Raw genomic sequence first — 15,081 nt, 5'->3', positions numbered from 1 at the left:
ACCAAGCAATAGTATTGCAGAATACTATAATTAAGCATTAATCACTAACAGTTTTTCAATTCACTCAAAACTTCTAGACTCATTGAAAGCAGGGTGACTTATGTTCACCTCCAATATATTCCCAGTTCTTTGGGTTTAGTGGTTGTTCAGTAAATATTTGAGATATCTTTTTAAAGGAGTAGATATACATGGTAGCTTTTCTTTTGTATAGAAAAATGTGTACTCTCTCCAGTGACAGCAGTCTCTTCACAAATGTTCAAATATATCTAAAGTTATAATACAGTTTCCTAAGTCTATGTAATGCAACAACATAGAAGCAGTTACAGTCTTATGTCTATTTTAGTAAAATATTTGTGCTTATGTACTTCATGACTTACATGATACAAGACTGATTCTTTGAAAACATTCATCTTATTTTTTTCTACGATATTAAAGGTCTGTGTTTATTTATATTTTGAGCTTGCCATGTGATTATATTTAAAATTTTAAGGATTATTACACCGAATGCACCATATTTCTGTATTATGTATGGAAATGTTAATTATTTTTACAAAAATTAAACTTAGTTTAATAATTAGTATACTGAAAATGAATTGCACAGGTGACAATAATAAAAATGGCTTTCTTTAGAGTTTCTTTTGTTTTGCTTTGTTTTAATACAGTAAAGTCATCTTAATTTTTTTCATTTAGGAGTACAGTCAATGTAACATAACAATACTTTTCTGATCTTTATTTTTAAGGAATTTTTGGAAATATTTGGAGGTGTTTTAATCAATATTATTAACACAAACAAAATAAAAGTCCTTTACAATTCTGTTGTCCAATATGCATTTTGGATATAATTGTGTATAGTAGTTTCTATCTCATTTTATCCTATTTAACCTACTTATTTTTGCTAGGAAGTCACTGATGTTCTAGGTCAGTGTTTCAAAATGTATTTATACCCTGTAAAAAACCAACCAAACAAAAAAACCCACAAAATATATTTACCCTTGTCACAGGGACTTTTGATAATTTACAGCTAGCATTCAGGACCAAAAGCACTGAAGTAATCAAAGAGGTCACCAAAACATATTTTAAAATATATTTATTTTTAAATTGAATTTAATAGAAAAATGCCATAAATCTCCAAAGTTCATCATTGTTCAATATAAAATAACCGATACAATGCAGGTATATCATTAAAAATTATAAGAGTATTTGCTTGGCAAGGATGAAAATTTTAACTTGTATTTGAAATTTATAATAAAATAAATGTTAAAAGCATAAAGGTAGTTAATCAAGATGATCCTAAAATGTAATAAATAGGATAATAGTTTTATACCCCTCCCGAAAAAAATCTACGTCTATTAAGGTAGAGAGGCCGCTTAAAACGAGAAAAATATGGATAATTATCTAAATAGTGATGATTGTCAGATTTATTTGAAGGTCATAAACAATATAAGAAGTAAATGAAGTGAGTGAAAGCGATATATATTCAAGGCTTTTATTCTTGCTGGCTTTCTAGCAGTTAACAAAGTTGATTCAATATCAGTAGGTTTAGAGACGTGCAAAATACTGTTTACTTTTTGACCCTCTAGAGTAAAAATAAAATGTGTTGTTCCAATTAACTAGATATATCACTTTTAATTATTTTGCTTTCTACAGCATGAGCTATAACTGTTTGGCTGTAAGGAAAGGATGACCTAGAGGAAGGAGGAGGGCAGCAAGATTTAAAGTTAATTCTAACACGATTGGGCCGCCAGTTGCTGCACAGCCTGACAATTAATGCCTGGGCTGTGATGGCCCTTTCCACCTGCCCACAGTGCATTTCCTTCTGGCAACCACCCCGGAGTTTCCCGTCTAACTTTGGTTTTCATCTTTGCAGGTTTGGATTTATTCTTCATAAAGATGAAGCTGTACTACAAAAGATTGATCTTGAAACCATGTCATACGTCAAGACCATTAACTTGAAGGACTGTAAGTGTGTCCCTCAGTCGCTGGCATATACACACTTGGGAGGATATTATTTTATTGGCTGTAAACCCAACAGCACTGGGGCGGTTCCCCCACAGCTCTTGGTGGACAGTGTAACTGACTCGGTCATTGGGTTCAACAGTGATGTGACAGGCACTCCGTATGTCTCTCCAGACGGACACTATGTTGTCAGCATCAGTGACGTGAAAGGTCTTGTGAGGGTCCAGTACATCACCTTCAGAGGGGAAATACAAGAGGCTTTTGACATTCACACAAACCTGCACATATCTGACCTGGCCTTTCAGCCATCGTTTACGGAAGCCCATCAGTACAACATCTACGGTAGTTCAAGCACACAGACTGATGTGCTCTTTGTGGAGCTCGCCTCTGGGAAGGTTAAGATGATAAAGAGTCTTAAGGAACCACTCAAGGCAGAGGAATGGGCTTGGAACCGGAAGAACAGGCAAATCCAGGACAGTGGCTTGTTCGGTCAGTATCTGATGACCCCTTCCAAGGACTCTCTCTTTATACTAGATGGACGACTCAATAAGTTAAACTGTGAGATCACTGAAGTTGAGCAAGGAAATACAGTCGTCTGGGTTGGAGATGCCTAGGAGCCCTATTAAACAATTATTAACTGACGAGCTTTCCAGTACACTGCACTTAATCCATGGCTTAAACTTACAACTTACATTGCTTAACTTTTCAAGTTTGTATCCTAGGCAAACATAAGTTACTTGGGTGGCCCAAATAAAGTAGATTATTTTTTTTGGCAAAGAAATACACAATTAGTAATATTGGTTGATTAGAAATATTTAACACAATATTTAATGAGAAGCTATTATACATCAGTTATAAGAATCAGATCTATAGTTATGTTTTAAGCCAATAAAATCGGAATTTAAATACTTACAAATAACTGCAGGGAATTTGAAATGATTTTAACCATCATTTCATTTTGAGGGTGATTTATCTATTTTTTTCTCTGTCCTTTTGGTATGCTTACACCAGAAATAAAAGGTGTTATGGAACCTGAAAATTCTTAATTCAAAATATCCTGTCCCATCCACTGTTTGTAATATTTTGTGCCTTGAAGGGAATGTCACAAGAAGAAAAGGAAGGCTAAAAGCTGCGTACTGACCTCCCACATCACTATAAATTTCTTGTCATTAAAAGAGAAAAGTTGAATATCTCTTGCAACAAACCCAGTCTTCAGTCATTTTTCTAACCCTCAATGAAATGTCTTTTGAGGCATGAGTTGGCCTAAGGCTGTACACAGGTGACGAACTCTGACACTCACTGTATAATCTGCAGCATGCTATGGAAAATGGGGAGGAAAAGAGGAAAATAATTATGGTGAAATGTTTGCAATGTATTCTCAACTCATTTTGGTTTCAATCACTAGAGTGCATTATATTTTTAATGCAAGTTTGTCTGGGACGTCAACTGCTTACAAATGTCTATTACTAGTGGAACAGATTTTTTCTTTTCATGTAGTCCAGTGTTGCATCAGCAGGAACTTCCATTTCTAAAACAGAAGCATTATTTGTGTCTGCTTAGAGTAAACCACATATCGGGAAATTAGTAACAGGGAGAAAAAACTGGCTAGAGAACTGATGAGTATTAGTGGTTTAGGAGAATTAGTAACAGAAATTGGGAATTAGGGGATAGCACCACAGTGGTGAGGAAAGATGTACTTCTCCATTTCCTTTGCTATTTAAATATAACCCAACAGGACTTCATTCCTTAATAAGTTTCCTAAATGACTTTTGTTTAACTCCTACATAATCCTTAAACAACTCTCTCACTATGTGCCGTGTTTGAAACCTGACTAATCCTCTTATATGAGACACTGCATAGAAGTAAAAATTATTGCTTTTTCAGGGCAAAGAAAAGGCTGGTAGGAGTGGATTAAAACTAGCGAGTTGGTTTATTAAAATAAGCGGATAATTATCCAGGCTTAAAGTAATAGCTTACATGTTTGGAGAATCTTTTTACTTATTTTTGTTTTATTGTTGCAAAAAATGCTAATGAGCTGTTGAAATGACCTCCATTTCCTGAAGGTAATCCAATAAGGTCTTTTTTAAATACAAATTTTACTCAAGTTTAAATTGTGTAAAACTGCCTAGAAACCTGAAATTTTATAGTGTGTAATATCTTATGTGTGTATAGCATCCTGAAGTGTGTGATACAGTAGATTACTTCTTAGCTTAAGGAAGCATTATGGGAGGTAGATTTAATAAACAACAGAAATCAGCTCATGTTTCTACTTACCTGTTTTCCTTTTTAGCAATTTTCTCCTTTGTGATCATGAACCACATAAAGTGTCTGTGACCCAATGATTTAATGTTTAGTCTGTTTCATATATCTTTCTTTGGTAGCTTACACCATGTGGATGCTCTGTCTGTAGACATTGCTTGATAAAAGGAGAATAAACCTCTTACATTTTAACTCTTGAGAGTTCAGTCAGTGTTTTAATGTAAATGCCCATGTTTTGTTTTGTTTTCCTCCCTGTACTTCAAACATAGTCTGCTGTTCTGCATTATTTTTAAAGTGATGGGATGGGGTAGAGGGCAGGTAAAGTGAGACCAATCAAGGAATGACAATTTAGCTTTATTATATCAATTCTAAGTTGCCCTATGCCTTCATATTCATGTGTAAAGCAAGATATTTATCCTTTTAAGGTGTCTATGTCTTCAGAATCCCTTCTTGTGTATTAAAGAAATGAATATCAGAATGGAACATAAAAGTAGACTCAAATCCTTTCCTTTCAACATCCTTACACTTTCAACCACACAAATACTGAGCCCTCTTTTTTAACAATGAAATATTTAGAATATAGTGATTTGTGATTCTTTTAAAAAAGAAGGAAATGCAATAATATAATATTTTCTAAAGTAGATAATTCTGCAACAGAATAAGAGCTGGCATACAGGACATCAGCATTACTCTATACACATCTTGATAAAAGTGTGTTGAAAATAATGGTCTCATCAATAATGTGGGTATGTGTAAAAACTGAATGTTAAGAAAAACCAAGATAAAAATGATAAGTTCATCGCTCTAAAAAGGAGCTATAACATCAAAGAGTAGATTTTTAATAGGCAAGAGAAAATAGTGAAGTGATAGCAAAAATAATAATAATATGATTTTGTTGCAAATTATCTGGTGATAATTTTGTGGTAGCAGTGAAGGGCATGAAGTAAGAAAAGGTGTGAAACCAACAACAGAAATAGGATGTGGAGAGATCCTTGAGCATAACTGACTAGAAAAAAGTAAATATTTATGTAAAGAAGGTGATATCCATAACTCAAGAAAAATGGGTTATGATCAGATTTTGGAGGGAGGGAAGTGAAGAATGAAACGAATTTAAAGAGATTAGACTTAATCCAGACAGTAGGAACTCAGCAATAATTTTTAAAAAGAGAAATAACAGTGAAAACAACACTCTCAACATTCATTATTTTCTAATGGAATGAAGATCTGACGGAAGGGAAATTAGAGAAAGAGGTATCATTTGGGAGGCTACTGCAAAAAAAAATGTAAGTTTGTGGTCTTTAATAGAGGACAATTAAATTGAAAGTATATATTACAAGACAAGGCGTGTTAAGGAACCAGACTTGAGATGACAACTGCATAAGTGTGTATGATAAAAAGAAACAAATCAACGGGTCTCAAATAGGACATCAGTGGTAAAAATAAGAAAGTCATGAAAGAGAAGCAGATTTGGGTGTGAGAAGGAAGATTTAGATAAAAGACAAATTAAATAATACTGGACATGGAATATATTTCCAGAGTAGTGTCATCATGTTTATGTAGCAAACCAATACAGTTTTCAGGCATTATTCCAACTCCTGTTTAACGATATAAAAGTAAAGTAGAAGCACTTTTTAAAAAGTGCGATTTTAGAACCTTATCACCTTTAAGACTCCCACACAAAAGTTCTTCCCAGGGTTTTCTTTTAAAAAATAAGTGAACTTGACTGGATTTTACATTAAGTATTTTGGATTATACATGATGAGATGATATGTTTAATCATATCTGACAGCTTGTCATATTATGTAAATTTTAAAAGTGAGAAAAAATTAAGAACAATATGGCTATCATGAAAATTAATACAACTCTAAAATAGGATGAAAATATACACCCCAATGTTACAACCTCATGAACTCATAAGGGGCCACTTCTAATGTCACTTGTCCATACATCTACCATTTAGCGGTTCCTGTGTGAATGGGTAAAGAGGAAAAAAAGCAGCACCTTATCAAAAACCTATTTTCACTTTTCTTCCAAACACACTCTAATATCATTTATCTCTCCTTGGAATCTTCATGCACAGAAATATGTTCTGAAAATCATGCTATAGAAATTCATGATTGTAGACTTGAGTCACGGTAACCTTCCCCATCCTCTGAGAAGACTAAATCTTAACATATAAGCATGATTTCTTAGTCTGTATTTAATAAATGATATAGTCCTATTAGTAAATAGAAAGCACACAGTTTTTTCAGCAATATTCATCAACAAAATATTCCTGTCTCTGGAGTATAATGCGCACTGCACAGCTCTTTTACAGTAATGTGCAACTAACAGTTGGTGAATTAGAAAAGATTTCACCATTTTTCTTTTATACGAGAGTACAGTAATGATAAAATTCTCAATGTTTTGAGACTTGTGTTCAAGTCCATAACTAAATTTTGCATGTAGTATGATTTGGCTGAAACTGAGAAAGAACAGACTGAAATACCAAATGTACCTTTTAATGTTTGATAAATATTTTGAAGACTATCTCTATACACAAATTTTCCACTATTAATAGAAGATTCAGAATTGTCTCAATGTCAAAGGAATATACGGTTACTTCAATTAGAAATACGTTTGTTTTATTCATGTGTATAAATTCGTTTTGCATTTCCATGAAAAAGTACACTGTTCCTTTACACCTGGCTCTATATACTTCTACAGTGTTACAAAGTCCAAGTGAAAAATCCCATGATAATCAAGAAAGGGACTCTACACACATGAAAATATGTAGATATCACACATGGATAATCATTGAATTACTCCACTATGTCTCTGTTTATCCACCTACCTTCAAACCAGTTTTGCTTCTAATTCAAAGTTCTATACTTTGTTCAGAACTATTACCAAAGCATAGCAAACACTCCACATCTGATCTTGGGAATAAAGTAGTATTCATGACTTTCTTTAGGTCATTACACATCATTTTGATACATTAATTGTCCTTTAGGGAAATAATTATTATAAGTTGAGCAAAGGTAAATATATCAATTAGATTAAGGATATTAATATATAGTAGGTTAATTTTGTATAGCTTAAAAAATTTGATTGTTGACAGAAATATTACATGATTTCATTTTGTCTATATTGGTGCAAATGTACCATACATCATGTAGGTTTACATAGCAGCAGTTAAACATCACACAGGTGTGTGTGTGTGTGTTTCTCAATTTGGGCATATGCAAAAATGAACGCATCTGGGATGGAGAATTAAATCAATATTCAAACATACCTCATTAGTACTTTTAAATTTCTCTTAAATCTAGGACAAGATTGATTTAAATAAAATGTTTTATATATAAGACTTTAGTGTAAGTTTGTGGAATGATTATAGAGCACAGAATCTCCATCTTCTACACACCTATATACATGTGTTCTTTATAATGAACCAAAATGAGGACATAATTTCAAAGTATTTATGCAAAACCTACTAATTAGCATCCATGTGTATAAAGTACGAACTACAGAGAAGTAAGAAAATAAAAGAAAGAGAAAGAGTATTGTGTCTTGATTCTGGAGACTCTATTAGATGGAGTAAATAAAGATATGTAAACATGTATAGCAATACTAAGTACCACTTAGCAATGTAATACTAAGAACTAATGAATGAATACATATGTACACATATGCATATAAATACATTTATTTATACAATGCAAAAATCAGTTCTCTAATATTTTCTCACAATTATTGTTTTTCTCACAAAAACAGTTACAGACACAAATTTAATAAAGAAAAATAATATAGAAAGCATTCTCAGTTCACTGAAAATAAACGGAGAAATAATTTTTCAACTACTTAAGAAATTATAAATATGTAAATAAACAAGCAAGCATATACATTATACAATTATTCACAAACAATACTTTAAAAAGGAATTGAGAGGTGCAGAATCTGTGGATTCTGTTTATGAAAATGAAAACAACATATTTCAAAAATAATGTGATGCTTCTGACATTTCTTAGAAAGAAGAAACCTGCAAAGAAAGTTACTCCCACTCTAATAAAGAGGACAAGCTGGAAAATTGCCAACATCATAATTTCACCTGAGCATAGCATAGAGCTGGGGGTGCAAGGTCAACTGGTAAACTAATTTCTAATGAGGAGTAAGGAATTATTTAGCCCTTGGCACAGCACGGGAGAAAGAGGTGGCCTACATAAAAAGCAGGTGGCACGAAATCAGCTAAAAGTTTAACACATTCTTACAGGCTATGTGGAGGGCACCTTATCAGTTTGGAATGGCTGGGGTGAAGGGGGCGAGGCTGAGACACAGGAGGAGTTCCCACACTCAGAATCCTTTAAGCACATAAGATGAAAGGCCGGTAGGAAATCGGAGACACCTACCCTGGTGCTGTGTGTAAGGTGACCATCTGCTGTGGGGAGCAAGCCTTGTCCCCTTGCTCACACTCTTGTGCCCTAGGAAGCCAAACATTAAGCCGCTAAGGCAGGGCAGCCATCTGTCTCACCCCCAGAACAGGCAAGGACCCAAAGTTTCAGGAGGAGTAAAAGCAGACCGACCCTCTGTCTCTGAGGGAGGAGAGCAAACACCCAGCCTCAAGACACGGGTAAATAAAGGAGAGAAGAAAGGATGCTCTGGTGCTGGGGAAGGGGCAGGAAACCTGGTCCCATGGACCATGCAAAGAACTGTATGCCACTTACACTTAAAGGGACACTTTTTGTATTAAACTCTCATTTGTCCGATATTAGTAGAGCTGCTCCAGCCTTCTTATTGTTACTTTTGGAATAAATATCTTTTTCATGCTTTTATTTTATATTTGTATCTTTCAATTTGAAATGTGTTTCCTTTTTACAGTATATATTTGGATCTTTTTGAGTCCAGTCTGACTGTATTCTGATTAGATTATTTAATCCATTTACCTTAAATGTATTATTACTATCATAGGAATTACATCTTCCTTTTTTTTTTTTTTTAATAGGTCTCATGTCTTTTCTGTTCCTCTATTCTTCTTTACTGCTTACTTTTGAAATGGGTGACTATTTCCTAGGGCAACAGTTCAATTCCTTTAATGATCTTTTCACTCTTTAGAAAATCGTTTTGTAATTGTTGCTTTAGGGCTTACTAGGTACATCTTATTAAAACAACTTCAGATTTATACTAACTTAATTCTAGTGAGATACAGAAATGTTACTCCCATAAAGCTCTAACCACTCTTCCCTCATTTTGTACTACTTTTTTGTTATTTACTTTATGTAAATGTATGTCTTTTAAATAAACAGAAAAGGAAGAACAATTATATATTTTTTCTGGTCCCCTTTGTTTGTTCCTGTGTAGCAGAGTTACCATCTTATCATTTCCTTATTCCACTACAGCTTTGCTCCTATTCACCTCCTTTGTGCTTTTATTGTCAAATATATTGCATAAGCATGTGTGACAGATCCTACAATACATTATATATAATGTGTATATATAACACATGTGTATATATACTTTTCAATAAATAATTTATATGTCAGTTAAAAGAAGACAGGAGAAGATATAGGCATTTATAATATCTTTTTTAATTGCATAATTGTCCATACTGGTGCTCTATATGTATGTGAGTGTGTGTTTGTGTGTGTAGATCCAAATTACCATCTGTTGTAACTTGATTTCAGCCTCAAGAAATGTGTTTAGCATTCTTGTAGGTAGGTATGCTATCAAGAACTTCTCTCAATTTTTGTTTATTTTAGAATGTCTTTATTTCACCTTTATTTTTGAAAGAAAGTTTTGCTAGGTATAAGATTCTTGACTGAGTTTTTTTCTTTTTTTTTTTCTTTTAGCAATTTGAACATGTCATCCCACTAACTTCTAGCCTTCATTTTTCCTGATGAGAAATCTGCTGTAATTCTTAATGAGATTCTCATGTATGTGACATGTTATTCTCTTGCTGCTTTCAAAATTGACTATTTTTTGTCTTTCAGTATTTTTACTATGACATGCCTGGGTTGAGATCTCTTTTTATTTAAACAACTTGGTCATTATAGAACTTCTTTGATGTGTAGATTATTGATTTTTATTACATTTGCATGTGTTCAGCTATTATCATTTTAAATAACATTTTCCCTCTTCCTCTGCCATGCTCATTTTATATATATTGGTATGATTAATAGTGTCATATCCTTCTCTGAATCTTCATGCAATTTTTAAATTCTTTTAAGCTCTTTTCTTTGAATTGCATATTCTTTATCCATTTGTCTTCAAGTTGGTTGATTCTTTCTTCCATCAGTTCAAATCTAATGTTGAACCACTCTAGCAAATTTTAATTTTCTTTTATTGTAATTCTCAACTCCAGGACTTTTATTTGTTTATTTTCAATCAATTCTAGTTTTTAATTTATATTCTGTATTTGACAAAATACTGTCATCATAACTTCCTTTACTCGTCAAGAATCGTTTCCATTCTTTCTTTGACTGTATTTATAGTGGCTGCTTTGAAGACTTGCTTATTAAATGCAATTACTGGACCATCTACTGAGCAGTTTCTGGTGTCTGCTTTTTTCCTTTTGTATGAGACACACTTTCTCAGTTCTGTGGTTTTGCTGTAGCTTTTGTTGAAAACACCACATTTTTGATAACATATTATATCAACTCTAGATATTCTCTCTTCCTCGCTGGGCTTGTTGTTGTCCTTGTTTACTGTTATATTGTTTACTTACTTAGCTGGACTACTGTAGTGAAACATAAATTGCCCACAGTGTGAAGACCTATGTTGCTCCTTAGAGACCACAACACTGAGCATGTGCAAAATAACTCTGTGATGACATTGTTTTAGCAGAGTTAGTTCTGACTGTTTTTTTGCCTGATGTCTCTGTTAAGCTGTCTGTCTCCGTTGGCATCACACTGAGCTGTTAGGCTCCATGAATTGCTGGCTGAATTTGTTATTGTTTTCAACAATGTCCTGGGAGACAAATTGCTCCAGTCTGCTCCTGTTAAATTCCGTTTCCTATTCAGGGATAGTTTTGAGGCCTGCCTTAGGGGTTTGTTATGATATGGTTTCCTTTAGCATCTCTTCCTGGTTATCTCTGAAAAATTATCTGACCTTTGATTTAACTTGTTACCCATATGGGGCTACCAACTTCCTCTTATTTGGTTACCACTAAAATCTCTATTGTTTTTTAAAAAGCCTTTAAGTTCCTTTACACTGTGGAAATAAAGTCAGAATTTTACAAGAATAGGTCTGCTGCTCTCTGTTCTTATGATCTGTCTTTCCTGTATTCTTACGATCTGCAAAATATCTGAGCCACAGGTCTGGAACTGGTACTGGAAATAGTTGCTCCCCACTCTTGGAGTGACTCAAGCTTTGTGAGCAGGGCAGTGGGTGGGAAATGATACTTCCCTGTTCTTTTAGATCCTGGGACTTTCTTAAATTGTCTACATGAAATGCCATGATGTAGTATCCCATTAGCTTTCTGATCACCTGAGCATCACATGAGCACTTTTCTTCACATCCATTCATCTCCAGTCATAACTGTCTTTTCCTTTGAAAGACCACTACTGACACTTGCTGGTCCTTCTACCTGGAGTACTTATTCCCCAGACATTCATGCAGATTGTCTCTTTACATTCTTCAGATGGCTGCTTGCCAGTGAGATTTTCTGAATACCCTTTTTAAAGTTTCCAGAATTTCCAAAATATGGCTATCACATTTGCTGATATTCATTTTCATAGTTGAATTGTTATCTAACACGCTATACAATTTATTTTCTGTTTATTATCTATGTAACCCTCTCTGACACATACACATTATGCAACCAAATGAGAGCAAGGAGAGCAAACCAAAAAGGACTTGTACGTGATAGGCACATATTAGGCAGTAAATAAACATATGGGAGATGATTGGATTACTATTTTAATTGGACCCAAACTAGTTTTTGGTCTCTATAGAGCATATGTTTAACTTTCTGAGAATCTCAAATCATTCTGGCAAAAATGTATGCTTTGAATGTTATTAAACTTTATAACTGAAAGTAACACTATTCAGGCAGGTGTTTTCTATTTAATATTCTCTAATTCTCTAAAGTATTAGAGTTAATAGACATAATGAACATTTGGATAGATGATGTCTTTTAAACATTTGCCATCTCAAATTAAATGTAATTGGTTATGTAAACATGATATTTGTTATGTTAAGATTAATCCCTTTCATATATAATTAAACTCTAAATTAATATACATTATGTTTTAGTTGTTTATAGATGCAGACTGTCCATTTTATATTAGCCTTGTGTCAAGAAGCATGTTTATATGAAATAAATAAAAGATGTTGCATCTATAGTATACCCCCAAAATACCAGTGTATTTGGGGAAAATCTGTACTTATGTTTTGAGATTAATTCATCAGATCAGAAGTATACCATTCATTGATGAAAATATCTACAACTTTATTTAAATATCTATTAACTGTGTGATGAATTTATGCTAACCCCAACATCCAATAATATGCCTTTGATTTATCTTATTTGTATGTTTTGTGCATACATTTTTCACTATGTTATCCAACTATATTCAACCTCTCCTTCCATTAGTAGCTCAGTTTCTAATTTTGTTAATATTAGTTATAATTATTTGGACTGAGTACCACCATCCAAAAAAGTTACACCGTTTAAAGAAAATTATAATAGAAAAATAAATACATGTACTTATTATACTTGAAATGCTGAAGTATGTTATTTAGAAATTGCATTTTTGAATTCTCTCAGAAAATGCCTAGGCTCAATTTTTGTTCTTTAAAATATTTACTGCTTTAAACCCTCCTAGGATATTTTTTTCATAAGACCTATTGTTACTATGTATTCTTTTAACTTGTAAAAACTGTCAAATTATGTTTAGTAGTCCAAGTCTAGGAGAAATACACATAACACAGGGGACTGTGGGAAAAGTTATATTATGGGAAGTGTGTAGAATATATCTAGGTGTGAGGGACAGTAACCTATAGACCTTATGGTAAGCACATTTAAATTTCAGAGCTTAATATTATTGTAAAAGATCTTAAATAAGCATTATTGATAATGGGATAGGTATTCATTTGATTCATAAAAGATCTGGGTTTCAGTATAAGGTGGTATTAGAAGAGACTCTGATAAGTCCTACTGGGTTTTCAAGTATATAGATGTCATACTGGGCCAGAAAAAATATTCTTTAGATGAAAATAATTTCTTCTTTGCTACTGGCTATAAGCAGAGACTACACTCTTGACCATGCTGGACAAAATTACTATACAACTTAAGTTACATATTATAAAATGGATATTATCTGATATATTGAACAAAAGAACTGAATGTCCACAGAAGCCCACTGATAGGGCAGAGAATCTACCCTAATATAGACAAGCTGAAAGTACTGGGACTTGATCAATGCTGGCCCAACTTACTTGCAAGTTGGAGTTTCAGGCAAGGAGAAAAAAATCAAGAACACTAGAGACCTTACCACCAGCCTAGTGTCACCCCAAGAAAGGTGAGTTACTGTCCCCACCCCCAGTTCCAGAGAGTAACCAGATATTTGGCACAAGAGGATAAGGAGGTCATAAGAAAAGATATAACTCCAAAATCATGCACAAAAGAACTGACTTTATTTGAAACAGAGTGTGAAGAAATTAAGGTTAAAGAACACTGTTAAAAACATTGAAGATGTGAATTGTAAGCAATTTAGTGAGGGCTGGTAGCCCCACTTTCAATTTACAAGGTGAAGCTGGGGTCTGGGTCTTCAGTAAATTTTAGATGGGAGACCTCAGGTTTCAACACCACATGTTGGCAACATATTCGGTGCTCCATGGAGTTACCTAAAGCTTCAAGAAAGGCTTTGGGAATGGTCAACAGGGCTACAGAAAAGTCGGTGAAGACTAATGGATCCCTCAAACACAAATAGACAAACTTCTCTACCAAAAAGATGACTGAGAAGATCATTAAAGCAAAAAGCTCTTTTCCTACCTCAAATGACACTTATCTAGAAACAAAAATTCTTTCCCTTCAATCCACTAGATTTTGAGAGTTTTGACCTGCCTGAAGAGCACCAGATCACATACCTCCCTTTGAATGGAGTTCCTCTCATGACCCTCAATGAGGCAAGGGAACTTGAAAAGCTGTTACACCTGGACCCCTTGACCTCTGAAGATGCCTCCTCCACCATGGATGCCTCATCTATTGCAGTCTCCCTCAGGCATTCTGTTGACCCTGGACGTTGAATTGCCAGCAGTTTGCTATAACTTAGATATTTAAATTTCTTAGCACTTTATAGTTTGTGGGTATGTATTAATAGTTTGTATTAATAAAGAAATTCTTTGTTTAACAGGCTCTTCCTAAAAAAAAAAAAAAGAAGTTTACAAGGTAAACTATAGGCCAATAAGAGTACTAGAGAAAATCAGAGAAAGGCACAGTTAAGAAGAGCCCTCCTGGGTTCAGAGCAAATCAAAAGATGAACATCAGAAACTGCCTCTGCAAAAATCCCTGAATGTAATTTGAGCAGACTTTTGAGCAAGTTGACCCCAGGGTTTGTTGAAACAATAGAGGACGCGGGGAGGGGGAAGGGTAAGCTGGGACAAAGTGAGAGAGTGGCATGGACATATATACACTACCAAACGTAAAATAGATAGCTAGTGGGAAGCAGCCGCATAGCACAGGGAGATCAGCTCGATGCTTTGTGACCACCTAGAGGGGTGGGATAGGGAGGGTGGGAGGGAGGGAGATGCAAGAGGGAAGAGATATGTATATGTATAACTGATTCACTTTATTATAAAGCAGAAACTAACACACCATAGTAAAGCAATTATACTCCAATAAAGACGTTAAAAAAAATAATGAATTCAGCCAGCAATTAGTAGAGCCTAATA

General features: G+C 34.1%; 1 protein-coding gene and 1 pseudogene across 5 annotated transcripts in view; both read left to right on the top strand.

The window, feature by feature from the left end:
- The window catches only part of FSTL5 (follistatin like 5), a 688,483-nt gene extending 683,788 nt beyond the window's left edge, over nucleotides 1-4,695 (top strand). For all 5 annotated transcript variants that reach the window (XM_059066275.2, XM_059066276.2, XM_067035457.1 and 2 more), the window contains one exon: nucleotides 1,868-4,695. In XM_059066275.2, the coding sequence (XP_058922258.1) occupies nucleotides 1,868-2,570 (703 nt within the window). In that variant the 3' untranslated portion in view covers nucleotides 2,571-4,695. The remainder of the gene's footprint in view (nucleotides 1-1,867) is intronic.
- Nucleotides 4,696-13,609: 8,914 nt separating this feature from the next.
- Nucleotides 13,610-14,470, top strand: LOC131758811 (securin pseudogene; annotated as a pseudogene).
- Nucleotides 14,471-15,081: the final 611 nt, after the last annotated feature.

This window comes from Kogia breviceps, chromosome 6, assembly GCF_026419965.1.
Source record: "Kogia breviceps isolate mKogBre1 chromosome 6, mKogBre1 haplotype 1, whole genome shotgun sequence".
NCBI classification, from domain to species: Eukaryota; Metazoa; Chordata; class Mammalia; order Artiodactyla; family Physeteridae; genus Kogia; species Kogia breviceps.
The sequence above is the reverse complement of the archived record's forward strand: the minus strand, read 5'-3'. Positions and strand labels throughout refer to the sequence as shown.